Source organism: Theropithecus gelada, chromosome 14 (assembly GCF_003255815.1).
Source record: "Theropithecus gelada isolate Dixy chromosome 14, Tgel_1.0, whole genome shotgun sequence".
Lineage (NCBI taxonomy): Eukaryota > Metazoa > Chordata > Mammalia > Primates > Cercopithecidae > Theropithecus > Theropithecus gelada.
In genome coordinates this window covers 110,015,020-110,029,232 of record NC_037682.1, presented here as the reverse complement: position 1 = coordinate 110,029,232, position 14,213 = coordinate 110,015,020, and the positions used below count along the sequence as shown (strand labels likewise).

General features: G+C 43.9%; 1 protein-coding gene across 5 annotated transcripts in view; it reads right to left on the bottom strand.

Annotated features, from left to right (window-relative positions):
• Positions 1-14,213, bottom strand: part of KMT2A (lysine methyltransferase 2A) — a 94,592-nt gene that overhangs the window by 16,838 nt on the left and 63,541 nt on the right. For 4 of the 5 annotated variants that reach the window (XM_025357342.1, XM_025357343.1, XM_025357344.1 and 1 more), the window contains exons 21-30: positions 13,785-13,922; positions 13,359-13,517; positions 12,462-12,579; positions 11,975-12,053; positions 10,111-10,271; positions 9,403-9,588; positions 4,597-8,845; positions 3,620-3,700; positions 1,295-1,359; positions 369-539 (exon numbers count right to left, since the gene is read on the bottom strand). In XM_025357342.1, the coding sequence (XP_025213127.1) occupies positions 369-539; positions 1,295-1,359; positions 3,620-3,700; positions 4,597-8,845; positions 9,403-9,588; positions 10,111-10,271; positions 11,975-12,053; positions 12,462-12,579; positions 13,359-13,517; positions 13,785-13,922 (5,407 nt within the window). Of the gene's footprint in view, positions 1-368; positions 540-1,294; positions 1,360-3,619; positions 3,722-4,596; positions 8,846-9,402; positions 9,589-10,110; positions 10,272-11,974; positions 12,054-12,461; positions 12,580-13,358; positions 13,518-13,784; positions 13,923-14,213 lie in introns of all 5 variants that reach the window. The other variant, XM_025357341.1, reaches the window with a different exon arrangement.

Below are 14,213 nucleotides of genomic sequence, written 5' to 3'. Positions count from 1 at the left end.
GGCAGGGAGAGAACTCCAGGCAGAGGAGAAAGCATGTGTGAAGGCACACAAGGGAGAGAGAAGGGCACAGAAGGCGCATGAGGGAATGGCAAAAGACAAGGCTGGTGGGGGGAAGCAGGGTTCTCATGGGCTCCGCTAAGGTGTGTGCATTGAAAACATAATCTGTATCATTAATTTTTCATGTAAAATATGGCTATTTCTCCAACAAGACAAACTTCTCAAGGACAAGGAAAACGTATGATGCCTCCAGGTATCCCCCATACTTCCTAGCATAAAACATCCACCTAAATGGTGCTAATACTCAGAAAATGAAGCTCTAGCTGAAACAGGGCTTCTGCTGATGAGTCAATCTGATTTAATCCACTCACCTTCAATACTTTCTGCACAGATCTGAAAGCCATCATCACTGGAAATTTCAAAAACAAGTCCTTTCTTGGGTTTTTTCTCAGTAATGCTTTCCTTCCGCTTTTGTTCTTGCTGAAGCCAAAGCATCAGTGGAGAGCTGAAATTACTTTCTTCTTCTTCCACTGTTTTAGGTTCTAATAGGGAGAAAATAGATAGGGGCCAAAGTGGTTGCAGCAACAAATGCTCACTGAGCACTGACCACCTGTAGAGTATTTTACATAAATGATCTCTAAGCCTAACCACATTCCACAGTTGGTTTATTATTCCCATTTACACGTAACAAATCCAAGACTCAAAGAGCTTGCCTAGGTCATTGCTAGAAAGTAGTGACTAAAACCAGAATTTTTTTCACATGAAGTTGTCTCTGTGGTAGAATTTCTGGTACGACAATCTGATAGTTTTTCAATAAGCAACTGTCCTCAAAGAGTTATAGCCAGACCTCTCTAATCTTAAAGTGACCATTTGTTTCCTCATCAAATTCATTAGAACTGATGGAAAATGCTATGGCGATGTATCTGGTATTGTAACCAAAATCTGACTATCTAATAAAAATGGTTCTTAGTTTTCTTTAGTGACAACTAAAAAGTGAAGTCAGGTTATTACTAGCTATTTAAACCTCAGTGCTGGTAAAACCAGTATAGCAGAAGAGTATGGGTACTGTCTTGAGTCCTTAGCTGACAGATGATCATAGAATATGTACTGGAAGAACACTGCACCAAGAGACAGGTGTGCCAAGTTTCAGTCTCCAATGTGGGCCAAATCACTTAACTTCTTTGGAGCTTAGATTTTTTTTTTTTTAACATAGAAAATAAGTAGGTAAAGTGGGTCATTTTCATGGTCCTTTTAACGTTGATATTCTCGGATTCTAACCTGTTACCCACCCACATACCTGTACTTTCTTGCTCATTTGCTGGATTTTGGGTCACCTGAACTTCCGGAAGAACAGCCACTTGTCTAAATAAAAACCAAATGTAAGATATAGTATCAGTTAGTTCTTCAATTCAAAGAAAAACATCCATAATTTTCTATACAGCTCTGGTATACAAAATAACTGTTAGAAAATGAACCACAGGGGGCTTTCTGTAGAACTTGTGGAATGAATAGAACCACCACACCACTGTATGGTACATAATATAAAACTCTTTTGTGAGATTCTTTACCAAATACTGACTTTGTTTCTGTTTTTAAAGTTGTAGGCCGGGCGCGGTGGCTCAAGCCTGTAATCCCAGCACTTTGGGAGGCCGAGACGGGCGGATCACGAGGTCAGGAGATCGAGACCATCCTGGCTAACACGGTGAAACCCCGTCTCAACTAAAAATACAAGAAAATTAGCCGGGCGAGGTGGTGGGCGCCTGTAGTCCCAGCTACTTGGGAGGCTGAGGCAGGAGAATGGCGTGAACCCGGGGGGGGGCGGAGCTTGCAGTGAGCCGAGATCGCGCCACTGCACTCCAGCCTGGGGCACAGAGCAAGACTCCGTCTCAAAAAAAAAAAAAAAAAAAAGTTGTAAATTGTGCCCTTGAAATTCTTCTCATACTCTTAGTATTAGAAAAAATGAAAGGACACTTGTCAGAAGCAATTCTAAAGTTACTTAAATAAGTTAGCTGGTTTAACTAAAAATAAAAAATAAGCTGCATGAGCTTATAAACCACCACCAATTTTCACTTTTTTTTTTTTGAGATACGGTCTCACTTTGTTGTCTAGGTTGGAGTGCAGTGGCAATCACGGCTTGCTGCATCCTCCGATTCCCAGGCTCAAGCAATCCTCCTACCTTAGCTTGGACTGTGGATGTGCACCACCATGCCTGGCTAATTTTTAATTTTTGTAGAGACAGGGTCTCCCTATGTTGCCAAGGTTGGTTTCAAACTCCTGGGCTCAAGCAGTCCTCCTGCCTTGGTCTCCCAAAGTGTTGGGATTAGAGGCATGAGCCACTGTGTCCAGGCCCAATTTTCACTTTTTTAAACTAAATAAATTCTGGAGGCCGGGCGCGGTGGCTCAAGCCTGTAATCCCAGCACTTTGGGAGGTCGAGACGGGTGGATCACGAGGTCAGGAGATCGAGACCATCCTGGCTAACACGGTGAAACCCCGTCTCTACTAAAAAAATACAAAAAACTAGCCGGGCGAGGTGGCGGGCGCCTGTAGTCCCAGCTACTCGGGAGGCTGAGGCAGGAGAATGGCGTGAACCCGGGAGGCGGAGCTTGCAGTGAGCTGAGATCTGGCCACTGCACTCCAGCCTGGGCGACAGAGCGAGACTCTGTCTCAAAAAAAAAAAAAAATAAAAAAATAAATAAATAAATAAATTCTGGAAACAATCCAAATATATATCACTAGAGGACTCATTAAATTACCGTAGATCCACACAATAGAATTGGGGGCAACGATTTAAAAAGTGAAGCACACCTATATATACTGGCATAGAAAGATGCACATAAGTGAAAAGCCAAATATAGAACAGTATGTGCAGTATTATTCCTTTTATGTAAAAAAGCATATACATATTCATATATATACCATGTTTATCTGTATATGCATAGAAATGTCTGCATAGATAAAAACAAATTATTAGCAATGACCACCTCTAGGGAATAGATTGGGCGGGGGTGAGGGGGACAAACAGGAAACTATTATCCATTACTTAAATAATTCCTCTGTTCTATTTTTTTGTTTACTTTTTTACAAGCCTGTATTATTCCCATTTAAAAAACTTTGGCAAGAAAACAAAAATGTGAATCAGGAAGAACTATTTTTTTACCTTTTTTTGTTTTTTGAGATGGAGTCTCGCTCTGTCGCCCAGGCTGGAGTGCAGTGGCCAGATCTCAGCTCACTGCAAGCTCTGCCTCCTGGGTTCACGCCATCCCCCTGCCTCAGCCTCCCGACTAGCTGGGACTACAGGCGCCCACTACCATGCCCGGCTAATTATTTTTGTATTTTTAGTAAAGATGGGGTTTCACCATGTTAGCCAGGATGGTCTTGATCTGACCTCGTGAACTGCCCGCCTTGGCCTCCCAAAGTGCTACGATTACAGACGTGAGCCTGGCCTGGAAGAACTATTTTTTAAATGAGGTGGACAAAATTGAGAACTTAGTCTTTTTTTTTTTTTTTTTTTTTGAGACAGAGTCTCTGCCCATCTCGGCCTCCCAAAGTGCTGGGATTACAGGCGTGAGCCACCACGCCCGGCCGAGAGCTTAGTCTTAAAGGACAAATTCTTCAGCTTACCCTGCAGGTTGCCCACATTCCTTCTGGGAGGACTGCTCCACATTAGCTGTATCCTGCTGCTCAGCCTCTGCTCCTGGAGTCCTGGAACACAGGCGTTTGTATCTTTTCAAGACAAACCACCAGTAAATATGTACAGAATGTGGAGGTGAGTCGAAAGAAATGGCTCTATCAGGATCTGATAAAGTCTATAAGCCAGCAAAACTGACCTAAGGTCATAAAGGTTAGAATAATGGTTACTTTGAGGGGGCACTGACCTTATAAGAGAAGGCACCCTTGTGGGTTGCTAGAAATGTTCTGTATCTTGATCCAAGTGGTCGCTACATAGGTGCACTCCACCTAGGCTGGAGTGCAATGGCATGACCATGGCTCATTTAGCCTCTAACTCTTGGGCTCAAACAATCCTCCCACCTCAGCCTCCTGAATAGCTGGGGCTACAGGTGTGCAACACCACACCACACACACTCTACAAAAAAATTTTTTTTTGTAGAGACAGGGTCTTACTATTTTGCACAGGCTGATCTTGAACTCCTGAGCTCAAGCAATCCTTCTGCCTCAGCCTTCTAAAGTGCTGGGATTATAGACATGAGTCACTGTGCTTGGCTTTCAATGATAAAGTTTTAAAAAAAGGACTCTATGTGGATTTACCAGAGGGAGCTTTGCCCTCAAGATAAGAATAATCATTCTGTAGTATAAGCCTCAGTAAAAAAGAAACAGGAACAAACAGCAACACTGTTTGAAATCAGAGCAAAAAGTAATTAGATGTGGTTCTATCCAAGAGACAAACCGCCCATGGATGGAACTACATTTTGCTATATAAATCACCACTCAGAGAGAAAAAAATTCAAAACCCAGAAAACTCCCAAGTAACGCAACTTGAACAGAAGAGTGTCTCTCCCAGAAGAGTACCACATCAACAGCCCCTAATTTACAGCATGAAATCCCACAGACCTAGCCTAGCTAGTATTTGGATCTCTCACCCTGTGCCTGAGGTCAGGGACGTTGCTTCTTGGTCTGGAATGTGTGCTTCAGAAGAACTGGTCCGCAAATGGGAAACTTTGTGCTTCTTGCCATTCCCTTTGTCTAGAGGCAGCTGAAACCGTTTGGTTTTTGGTTTGGGTTTAGTGGGACCCGGCACTGAAGGGCTTGCTGACCGCTGTCCAGAGGATGGAGAGGATGGAGAACCCCCAGGAGAGGTGGAGCTGGCTTGTACAGCTGAGGATAAAGCCTTGTTCTGCTCCAGCCCCACGCTTTTAGGAGTGTCTACCGTCTGGGTAAAGTTGGATACCTGGGGCCCTGAAGCAGAATCAAGATCACGCTGGGAAGAATGAATCCCAGTTTTGCTGGCAAGGAGCTGGTTCACATGCTGAAGCTGATAGTGTTCGTCTGCTTCCCCAGAAGGTGAAGCGGCTGTTACGCCTGTAGTCTGAGTGGAGGGGAGCACACAGATGCTAGATGCTGCTGTCATTGCAGCAGTAGAGGGGGTCTGTGATGTCCCCAGTTGTGGAAACATTCCTGAACTTGGTGGTAAAGCCACAGGTTGGTCCTGAATCCCCAGGCTCTGCTGGCTAGCTTTGATTAAAAGATTGCTTATTGAGCCAATATCTGGGGTACCAAGCAACCTCGGGTTGGTTAAGGTGACGTGTCCTGGAACTGATGCACTACTTGTAGGGGTTGTGGTAGTTTGCATGGATACAACATTCAAGACAGAGGAACTGGATGCCAAGCCAGACACAGACCCTGATGTGAGGTGGCTAGTATCCTGGCTTATTGTTGATGTGCCCGACGCTGTGGCAGCAGTTCCTCCCACACTCTGTGGTAACAGGGGTGCCGGTTCAAAATACATGATGCTAGATTTAGATCTTTTTATGATGTTGGGGACAGTTCGATGAGATGAAGTATTAAGTGACCCCAAATCTAACAGATTGGGATGATTAGGAAGCTGGGAGGGTGTGAAGTTAATCAACGTCATATTAGAAACCACATCGGAAGGGGCAATGTTTGAAGGGGTACTAGAGGGAGCAAGTTTTTTATTCTTTCGGGTCTGTAGACGAGATATGGGTCTTTTCTTGAGTCCAGAGGATGGAGTGGCTACTGTGGTACTGAGGTCTGTCCTCTGGCTGGATTCTGAAACCAAAAGTTGGGGATCTGGAGGAGGCTGAACCCCAATAAGCAGGCCTGAAGGAGGACTGCTGATGTTGGGTGGGAAACTACTTTGAGTAGCTGCAGGGAAGGAATGTAAGTGCTGGTGATGAGACATGGGTAGCAATCCTTTGCTAGCAGAAGGGAACAAAGATTGAGAAGTTGGCAAGCTTGGATTTAGTCCTGTGGTGAGGGTGAGACCACTTCCCATGGGCCCCAGTACTGAAGTATTTGTCTCCATCACACTGGGTGTAGAACTAACGGAAGAGGTCAATTGGATTTTTTGTGTCACTCCATTTGGAAGAGTTTGGAGAACATAAAGTGGCTGCATGTTCTGATTAACAACTATGAGTTTCTCAGTGGCTGGCTTCAGGTGGGGTGGAGTGGTCTGGACAGCTGCATTGGAAATCTGAGACGGGCCAGGACTATCAGTAGAATTGGGCACATACTTCTGGTTCTGGATAGGAACAGTTGGGGAAACAGGTACCTGAAGGCCAGGGGTGCTACTGTTTCTAGTTAAATCCTGATTGTTGCCATGACCTTGCTCTACTGAACCACAAGGAGGGCTAGAGATGTGGTCTGCATCCATGTGTCCTTGGATAAAATGATCAGGAGTCATGTGGCCTTCAGGAGTTGGATCTACTCCTGGGCTCAGCAGTGCTGGGTCACCTTCAGAGGAGGCTACAGACTTTTCTGTGATGGTTACTCTCTTCTCCCCTGAGTCTGAGATTACAGCTAGTCTACTGGGATTCTGGCTGGGGACAGTGGGACTCCGGGTGGTCAAGACAGACAGATCAGATGGTAGCTCTAGAGGCAACTCAAACTGTTCCTCTGCTGAGATAGAGGAAGAGACACTACTATCCACAGGTTCTGTTGTAGGCAGCTGCTGAGAAAATACTTCAAAAAGACCCATGTCTTTTTCACGATTACTGTCAAGACCCAAACCTTCACCAAGATTCAGGAGTTCTGATGAAGATGACTCTGGGCTCTCACCCAAAGCCTGCATGGATGGAGTATTCTTTAGTACAAAGTCCATAATGTCTGAAGGCAGGATATTCCCACAGTCATCACTGTTGTTATTGTCTGAATCTGATTTCAGGAGCTCAGTATTATAGGTGTCCAGTAAATTTTTGTCTGAGGGGGTACTTGTGTGGACTCTGCGGCTTGACTCCAATGAGCTGAGCTGAGCTTCCAAGGAGTCCTGTCCCTGTGTTTTAACTCTGCCTACAGAATGGCAGTTATCCATCTTTGGCTCATTTTTGTGGCCAACAGAACTCTTGATGACATGTTCTTTCTCCCCAGCATCTTCAGGTCGATCAATCTTTAAGTTCTCTGTTCCATTTTCTTTACCGTTTCTTTTTGGAATCTGGCTGCTTTTCCTTGTTGTGGCTGTGACACTAGTATCACTCTCTGTCCCATCATCAACACCATCCAACTGTGAGATTTTCGGAAGATCACACTGTTCCTCCTCCCGAAATAAATTATGGGATGCTAGTCGTTCCTCTCCACCTGAAGAAATCACTGTTCTAGTGAAGTTGTAATAGTATAAGTCGTCTTCATCCGAAGTGCTTAAGTCATCGGCCCCATCCACCTGTCCTTCAGCCGATCTCTTGCCTCGCTTCTTCCCAGTTGAGCTGCTATAGAATGGAATGTCTTCTTCACCATAGGATCTTACTCCATAGAGTGGGGTAAGCCCAAAGAACATGTTAGAACGTGCACGGGCACTGCGACGGGGATACCTCCTTTTAAAAGAGCCATCCTCCTGAGGTTTGGGGCCATCTGGAAGCATTAGGTTTCTGTCTTGTACTGGAAGATTCTGATAGTTGTTACTTTGAGAATCCTGGCATGAGGTATTATTGGGGCTTGGTTGGGCCACTGGACCATCTGCTGGATTTTCAGAGGCTGAAATTGGTTCTGGGGGAGATGTTGATTCTATTTGCAATGGGGAAGCAGGACTACTTTCTTTCAGGGTGTTTTTGGATTGACTCTCATTTTCCATTTTTAGAGGTGTCAGTGTCACTTTGACTGTGCGTTTCCGTGGTGCCTGTAATTCCTTGGCAGATCCTTCTACTTGCATGGGTGGAGCTTTGGGGACTCCTGGCATAGAAAGGCCTTTATCACCAATCTTATCAGAAGAAACATTGTTACATGGTCTTTGGCCCATATACTCAGGCGTCAAAACCTCATCCATAAACTCTGGCTTCAAGTTTCCTTCCTCACCAGTTGTCACCTGACCAGGTTCCAAAAAAGATTTACTGGAATGCTTTTCTTTGAAAGTTTCTTTACAAGACTTTTTTCCTTTCTGTCTCCTATCTCTGGAACTAGATCCCATATGCTCATTGATAATGGATGATCTGTTGCTCATTCCAGATAGCTTCAAGGTTTTGACTTCAGTATCTTCATCTGGAGAGGGGTTTGCTGATTGGGTAGAATCTGTGTGTTGGTCTCGATCATTCCTTTGCCCTCTCAAATGGAGGTGTGGAAAGGAGAGGGCCTCTTTAGAAGAAAACGACACCGAAGAGGGTTCAGCAAAGGAGCCAATTTTACTAACATTCAGTTCCCTAGATGTTGTGTTATGAACCTGTGGGGTCAGTTTAGGAATTCCAGGGTAAGCCACATTATGTGCAGATCCCTCTGAGCTCTTGGAACTCAGCACTTTGGTCTTCTCTCCCTTTAAAGAGGAGCTCTTGGAGGCCAAGTCTGAAGCACTGGACTGCTTCATTTCTGAAGATGAAGATCCATCCAAGTGACTGTTTTTATTGCCTACAGTAACCACTGTCCTTTGCAAATTTGAAGAGGTGGAAGTGTTTTGCCCTAAACTAGTACTTGAATTCAGTGGCCCTAAGACATGATCAACTGCTTTGGCACTTGATTCAAGATCAGTAGCGGTCCCAATGGTGGAGACTGAGGAAACATTATTCCTAGAGTAAGTATTCCCAGTTCTCATTGGAGACATTATCCGGAGTTTGGACCGCTGAGGTGATAAGGAAGAGGTACTGTGACGCCTGGAGCCAATACTTCGAAGTCCAGAGGAGAGTAAAGGATCACCTACTGTGACTATTTCATGAGTGGTTGGGGTAGGACTTCCTAAACAAGAGAGAAAAAGTAATAAATGCTATTGTAGATAGAACAAATGTGTAGAAGTCACTGGTTTCAATGATTTGACTATATATATACACATATATATATATATTTATAGATAACTGGAAATCTACATTTTCTATTTATTTATTTATTATTTATTTTTTTGAGACAATGTCTCACTCTGTCACCCAGGCTGGAGTTCAGTGGTATGATCTTGACTTACTGCAACCTCCACCTCCTGGGTTCTAGCGATTCTCCTGCCTCAGCCTCCCGGGTAGCTGGGATTACAAGCATGTGCCGCCACACGCGGCTAATTTTTGTATTTTTAGTAGAGACAGGGTTTCACCATGTTGGCCATGCTGGTCTTGAACTCCTGACCTCAGGTGATCCACCTGCCCTGGCCTCCCAGAATGCTAGGATTACAGGGGTGAGCCACCGCACCCAACCGGAATCTACATTTTCAATCAGTAAAAGTCACCGAGATAAAGCTGCCTGAAAGAATTACAAATTAATCTTTGGGCTGATCTTCTTAGGTCAAGTAGGTCAATAAAGTCTTTTACCTGCAGAAGGCAATGGCCGACAGCCAGGGGATCTCTGTGTCGGAGAATAACTGGGTGTTCGAATCCTGGGGACCTTTGAGATGACATGATAGTAACAGGAGCCAGAGGTTTGCGAATGAGGAGGTCGGTCTGGTGATGGAGGACTTATAATTTCAGCTGTGTTTTGATTCTCTTTTGATGAACTTTCTGTGGCAGGAAATAAAAACTCTTAACTGAAAAAGCCCAATTAAAATATCAAACTAATTAACCAATAGAAAGTCAGCTATCAGGTAAATGTAAAACTAGAAGCAAATGAGACCTCCCAAGTAAATGACTTTTCCCCCAGCTTTCAATCATAGTACTCCCTGAATCGAATTCAAGTTCCAACCCATCTTTCTTTTTTTTTTTGAGACACAGTCTCACTCTGTCACCCAGGTCGGAGTGCAGTGGCGTGATCTTGGCTGACTGCAACCTCTGCCTCCCGGGTTCAAGTCATTCTTGTGCCTCTGCCTCCCGAGTGGCTGGAATTACTGGGATTCCAGGTGCCTGCCACCATGCCTGGCTATTTTTTTTGCCTTTTTAGTAGAGACAGGGTTTCACCATGTTGGCCAGGCTGTTCTTGAACTCCTGGCCTCAAGTGCTTCACCTGCCTCAGCCTCCCAAAGTGCTGGGATTACAGGCATGAACCACTGTGCCCAGCCTCAAGTCCCGTCTTGATTCAAGACTAACCTGTAAAAGATGTTGGACTATGGGCAATGGTCCTGTTTTCATCATGTTCAACAGTGCTGTTGATATCCGGCTCTACGACTGGAGGACGGCACTCCACTATCTTACACGTATATACACAGCGCTTGCGAGCATCTGTGGTGCTCCAGTATACCCTGGAACACCTGGGTAAACAGATTTGGGAAAATCATCATAAGGGAGAGGACAGAAACAGAAACTAGTATTTTTCAAAACCTCTCTTCATCCTAGGTTCCCTGGTCCTTTTAATTACAGAATTTAGCTTTATTTCATGGGTTCTTAGTACAGATTCCCCTAGTTAGGTTGTTCCAAGCTTTTTGAAGTCCTTGGTTTTTCTTAGCCTCTCAGAAAATAGCCTAAGATCTTTTTTTCTTATACCATAAGCAGGCACTAAATATAGTAAAATATCCTAAAAGCAAGAGAAAGAAAAATATTAACTACTACAAAAATTAGTTTTGGCCTTCAGGACAGAACTACCGCCTTACAATGTATACAAAGTATGGTCCGAAAATAAAACAAAGGGCAAACCTGTGGTGTTTCCTTTGGGAGAAAAGCCCCATGAGACAAGAGAAATGTAACTGCTTCAAATTTGCTGAATGCTAGTGGAGTGTGGTTTGTGTGAAAAGCTGCCAGCTAAATGTGGAGCACAGACTGTGTCATCGGAATAGGAATACAGTAAGTTGGAGCATATATTGCAGAATGAGACTCCAACGCGAGAGCGGTAGAAGGGGAATTTTGAACTTGTATTGTTAGCTTGTTAGACATTTTAACAACTTGCTTCATATAGGTAAGATTATAAATTCTTTTTTTTTTTTTTTCTTTTTTTTGAGACAGAGTCTTGCTCTGTCGCCCAGGCTGGAGTGCAGTGGCCGGATCTTGGCTCACTGCAAGCTCCGCCTCCCAGGTTCTCACCACTCTCCTGCCTCAGCCTCCCGAGTAGCTGGGACTACAGGCGCCAGCCACCATGCCCGGCTAATTTTTTGTATTTTTAATAGAGACAGGGTTTCACCGTGTTTGCCAGGATGGTCTCGATCTCCTGACCTCGTGATCTGCCTGCCTCGGCCTCCCAAAGTGCTGGGATTACAGGCTTGAGCCACCGTGCCCGGCCTAAGATTATAAATTCTTATTGAAAATTTTGATCATTATTGTGGGGATTTATAGTTTTAGAAGGACTTATAAAATGTAAAGTTGGGAACAGGACATGAGCTGTTTTATCCATGAAAACAATCTCCACTCCTGAATGGAGATAAATGTAATTTGGAGGAATCTTTTTTTTTTTTTTTTTTTTTGAGATGGAGTCTCGCTCTGTCGCCCAGGCTGGAGTGCAGTGGCCGGATCTCAGCTCACTGCAAGCTCCGCCTCCCGGGTTTACGCCATTCTCCTGCCTCAGCCTCCCATGTAGCTGGGACTACAGGCGCCCGCCACCTCGCCCAGCTAGTTTTTTGTATTTTTTAGTAAAGATGGGGTTTCACCGTGTTAGCCAGGATGGTCTCGATCTCCTGACCACATGATCCGCCCGTCTCAGTCTCCCAAAGTGCTGGGATTACAGGTGAGAGCCACCACACCTGACAATTTGGAGGAATCTTAAGAGACTGACCTTGTGTTTTCTACTTAGGTTTTAAGTAATTCTGAAATGATGTCAATAATACTTTCCTTCTATAACTGGATTCAGCTAACATAAATGCTGCTTTAGTCCCAATCTACAAGCGGATGAATCAGAGAACTAGCAAACTAAGTAATTAACTCTTAGTAGCAGTTTAAAGTAGCTAACAAGTATGCCTCTACATTTAATGACTTTCAGTGTATTCAGGTTGTGGGGCTGCTGTCTTCTCTTTATAGTGCTACTTACTGATATCCAATAGGAAAGAGCTTATCTTCACAGTCAGAGAGATCATTTAGAATTCCTAAGCAGTCGATTGTCATAGAGCCTGACCAAGGAAAGAAGAACTGATTAGAGGAGATAATGAGTGTCATTTTATTTTTTTGAGAGAGTCTCACTCTATCGCCCAGGCTGGAGTGCAGTGGTGCAATCTCAGCTCACTGCAGCCTCTGCCTCCGGGGTTCAAGTGATTCCTATGCCTCAGCCTCCCAAGTAGCTGGGATTACAGGCATGCACCACCACTCCCAGCTCATTTTTTTTAGTACAGATGGGGTTTCGCCACATTGGCCAGGCTGGTCTCCAACTCCTGACCTCCAGTGACCTGCCCGCCTCAGCTTCCCAAAGTGCTGGGATTACAGGCGTGAGATACCACACTGAGGGTCATTTTATAACTGAGGACCAGAAATTTCCCCAATGATATATACAGCCTTCCCCAATAACCAAGGCTAGGTCATACCAATCATCATGTGGATATTTTCTGGTTCCAAGCCATTGAGAAACTTCCTTCTCAAGCTGATTCCTTCAAAGTCCACAAACACTCTTCTGAAAACTTCAAATCCATTCTCAGGAACCACCTTAAATAAAACCCATGGTAGCTGTTAATAGGCTGTCCCTTTGCACATTATACTCGTGATCCTGACTGTCTCAGAGTGGAAGGCACACAGCATATCTCAAAAGCATCCTTCTGTTTCACTTAGCAGGACACTTCTGTATTTCCCAAAAGAGATAGTGCCTCTAGGAACACCTAATAGAAAAGCAAAACAGTTTATCATCTTGCTATATTTTTGTATTTTTCTTTTGAATTTCTAAATAATTAAAAAAGCAACTAAATAAGCCATGAAAAGACTTGAAAGAAACTTAAATGCTAAGCAGAAGAAGCCAGCCTGAAAAGGCTATGTACTATATGATTCCAACTATGTGAAACTCTGCAAATGGCAAGACTATGGAGATAATAAAAACATCAGTGTTTGCCCAGGGTTGGGGAGAGGCAGGGGTGAATAGGCAGAGCACAGAGGATGTTTAAGGCAGTGAAAATACTCCATATGATGTTATAATGGGGGCTATATGTCATTATATATTCATCCAAACCCACAGAATGTACAACACCAAGAGTGAAAGCTAATGTAAACTACGGACTCAAGGTAATAACCATGTGTCCAGTGTAGGTTTATCCATTGTAACAAATGCACCACTCCAGTGGGGGATGCTGATAATGGGGGAGGCTGTGCATATGTGGGTGCAGGGGGTATATGGGAAATCTCTGTACCTTCCAGTCAATTTTGCTGTGAACCTAAAACTACTCTAAAAATAGTCTTTATTTTTTTTTTTAAAAAAGCAACTAAAGCTCTCTCACTTCGCCTTTGATCAAATCCCGATGTCGTTGGCAATACACTTTTTTATCATCCAGAAAGACACAGTTCTTGGCTCGGGAACACATAAAGTGATAGTTGCTGGTGCAGGATGTGAGACAGCAACCCACGGTGGCTCCTGGCTTTTGGCAGAATTCACATCTCTAAAAATCCAAAAAGAAAAGAGCCCTATTCAGATTTTCAGATGTTTTAAGACGTTTACCATCTCCTCTATAGACTCATCCCATTCTACAGTTCCTACAATTCATTTTATCTATTGGTAGTCTGTTGAATTATGTATATCAATACTTGTTGGCTAACTACCCTGATGGCACTGTGAAAAATATCAGTGAGGCCATATTCACCCACAGGAAGAATATCTGGAAACTGAGAGGGAATCCCTTGCATAAAATTTACCCATAAGGTCTTACCAGCTGCTTGCCCCTGATCACAGCCATATGCACATTCTTTAGTGATCCGTCATCATCTTCAAACACTTCCGCAGACCACAAAGCACAGTTTACATGTGTCCACTCATTTTGGCCAATATATAGCAAACGACCAGCATCCTATAAAATAGAGATTTCTTTTTTCCTAAAGAATATAATGCCAAAGGAGGTTTTCCTCGGTGTTAGCTTTTCTTCAGTGAGGATAACCTCAAGAAAGCAACTGTAATTCTTTAATGCGGGGAGGCACACAGAAATCAGAATTCATTTTGCAACGTTGCTCTGTTTCCACTTCCTTCTTTTCTAGATTACTTTTTCCATAGACTGAAACTATTTTACAAATCTAGAGAATAAAAAAATGAGCTGGGTATGGTGGTTCACGTCTATAATCCCAGCACTTTGGGAGGCTGAAGC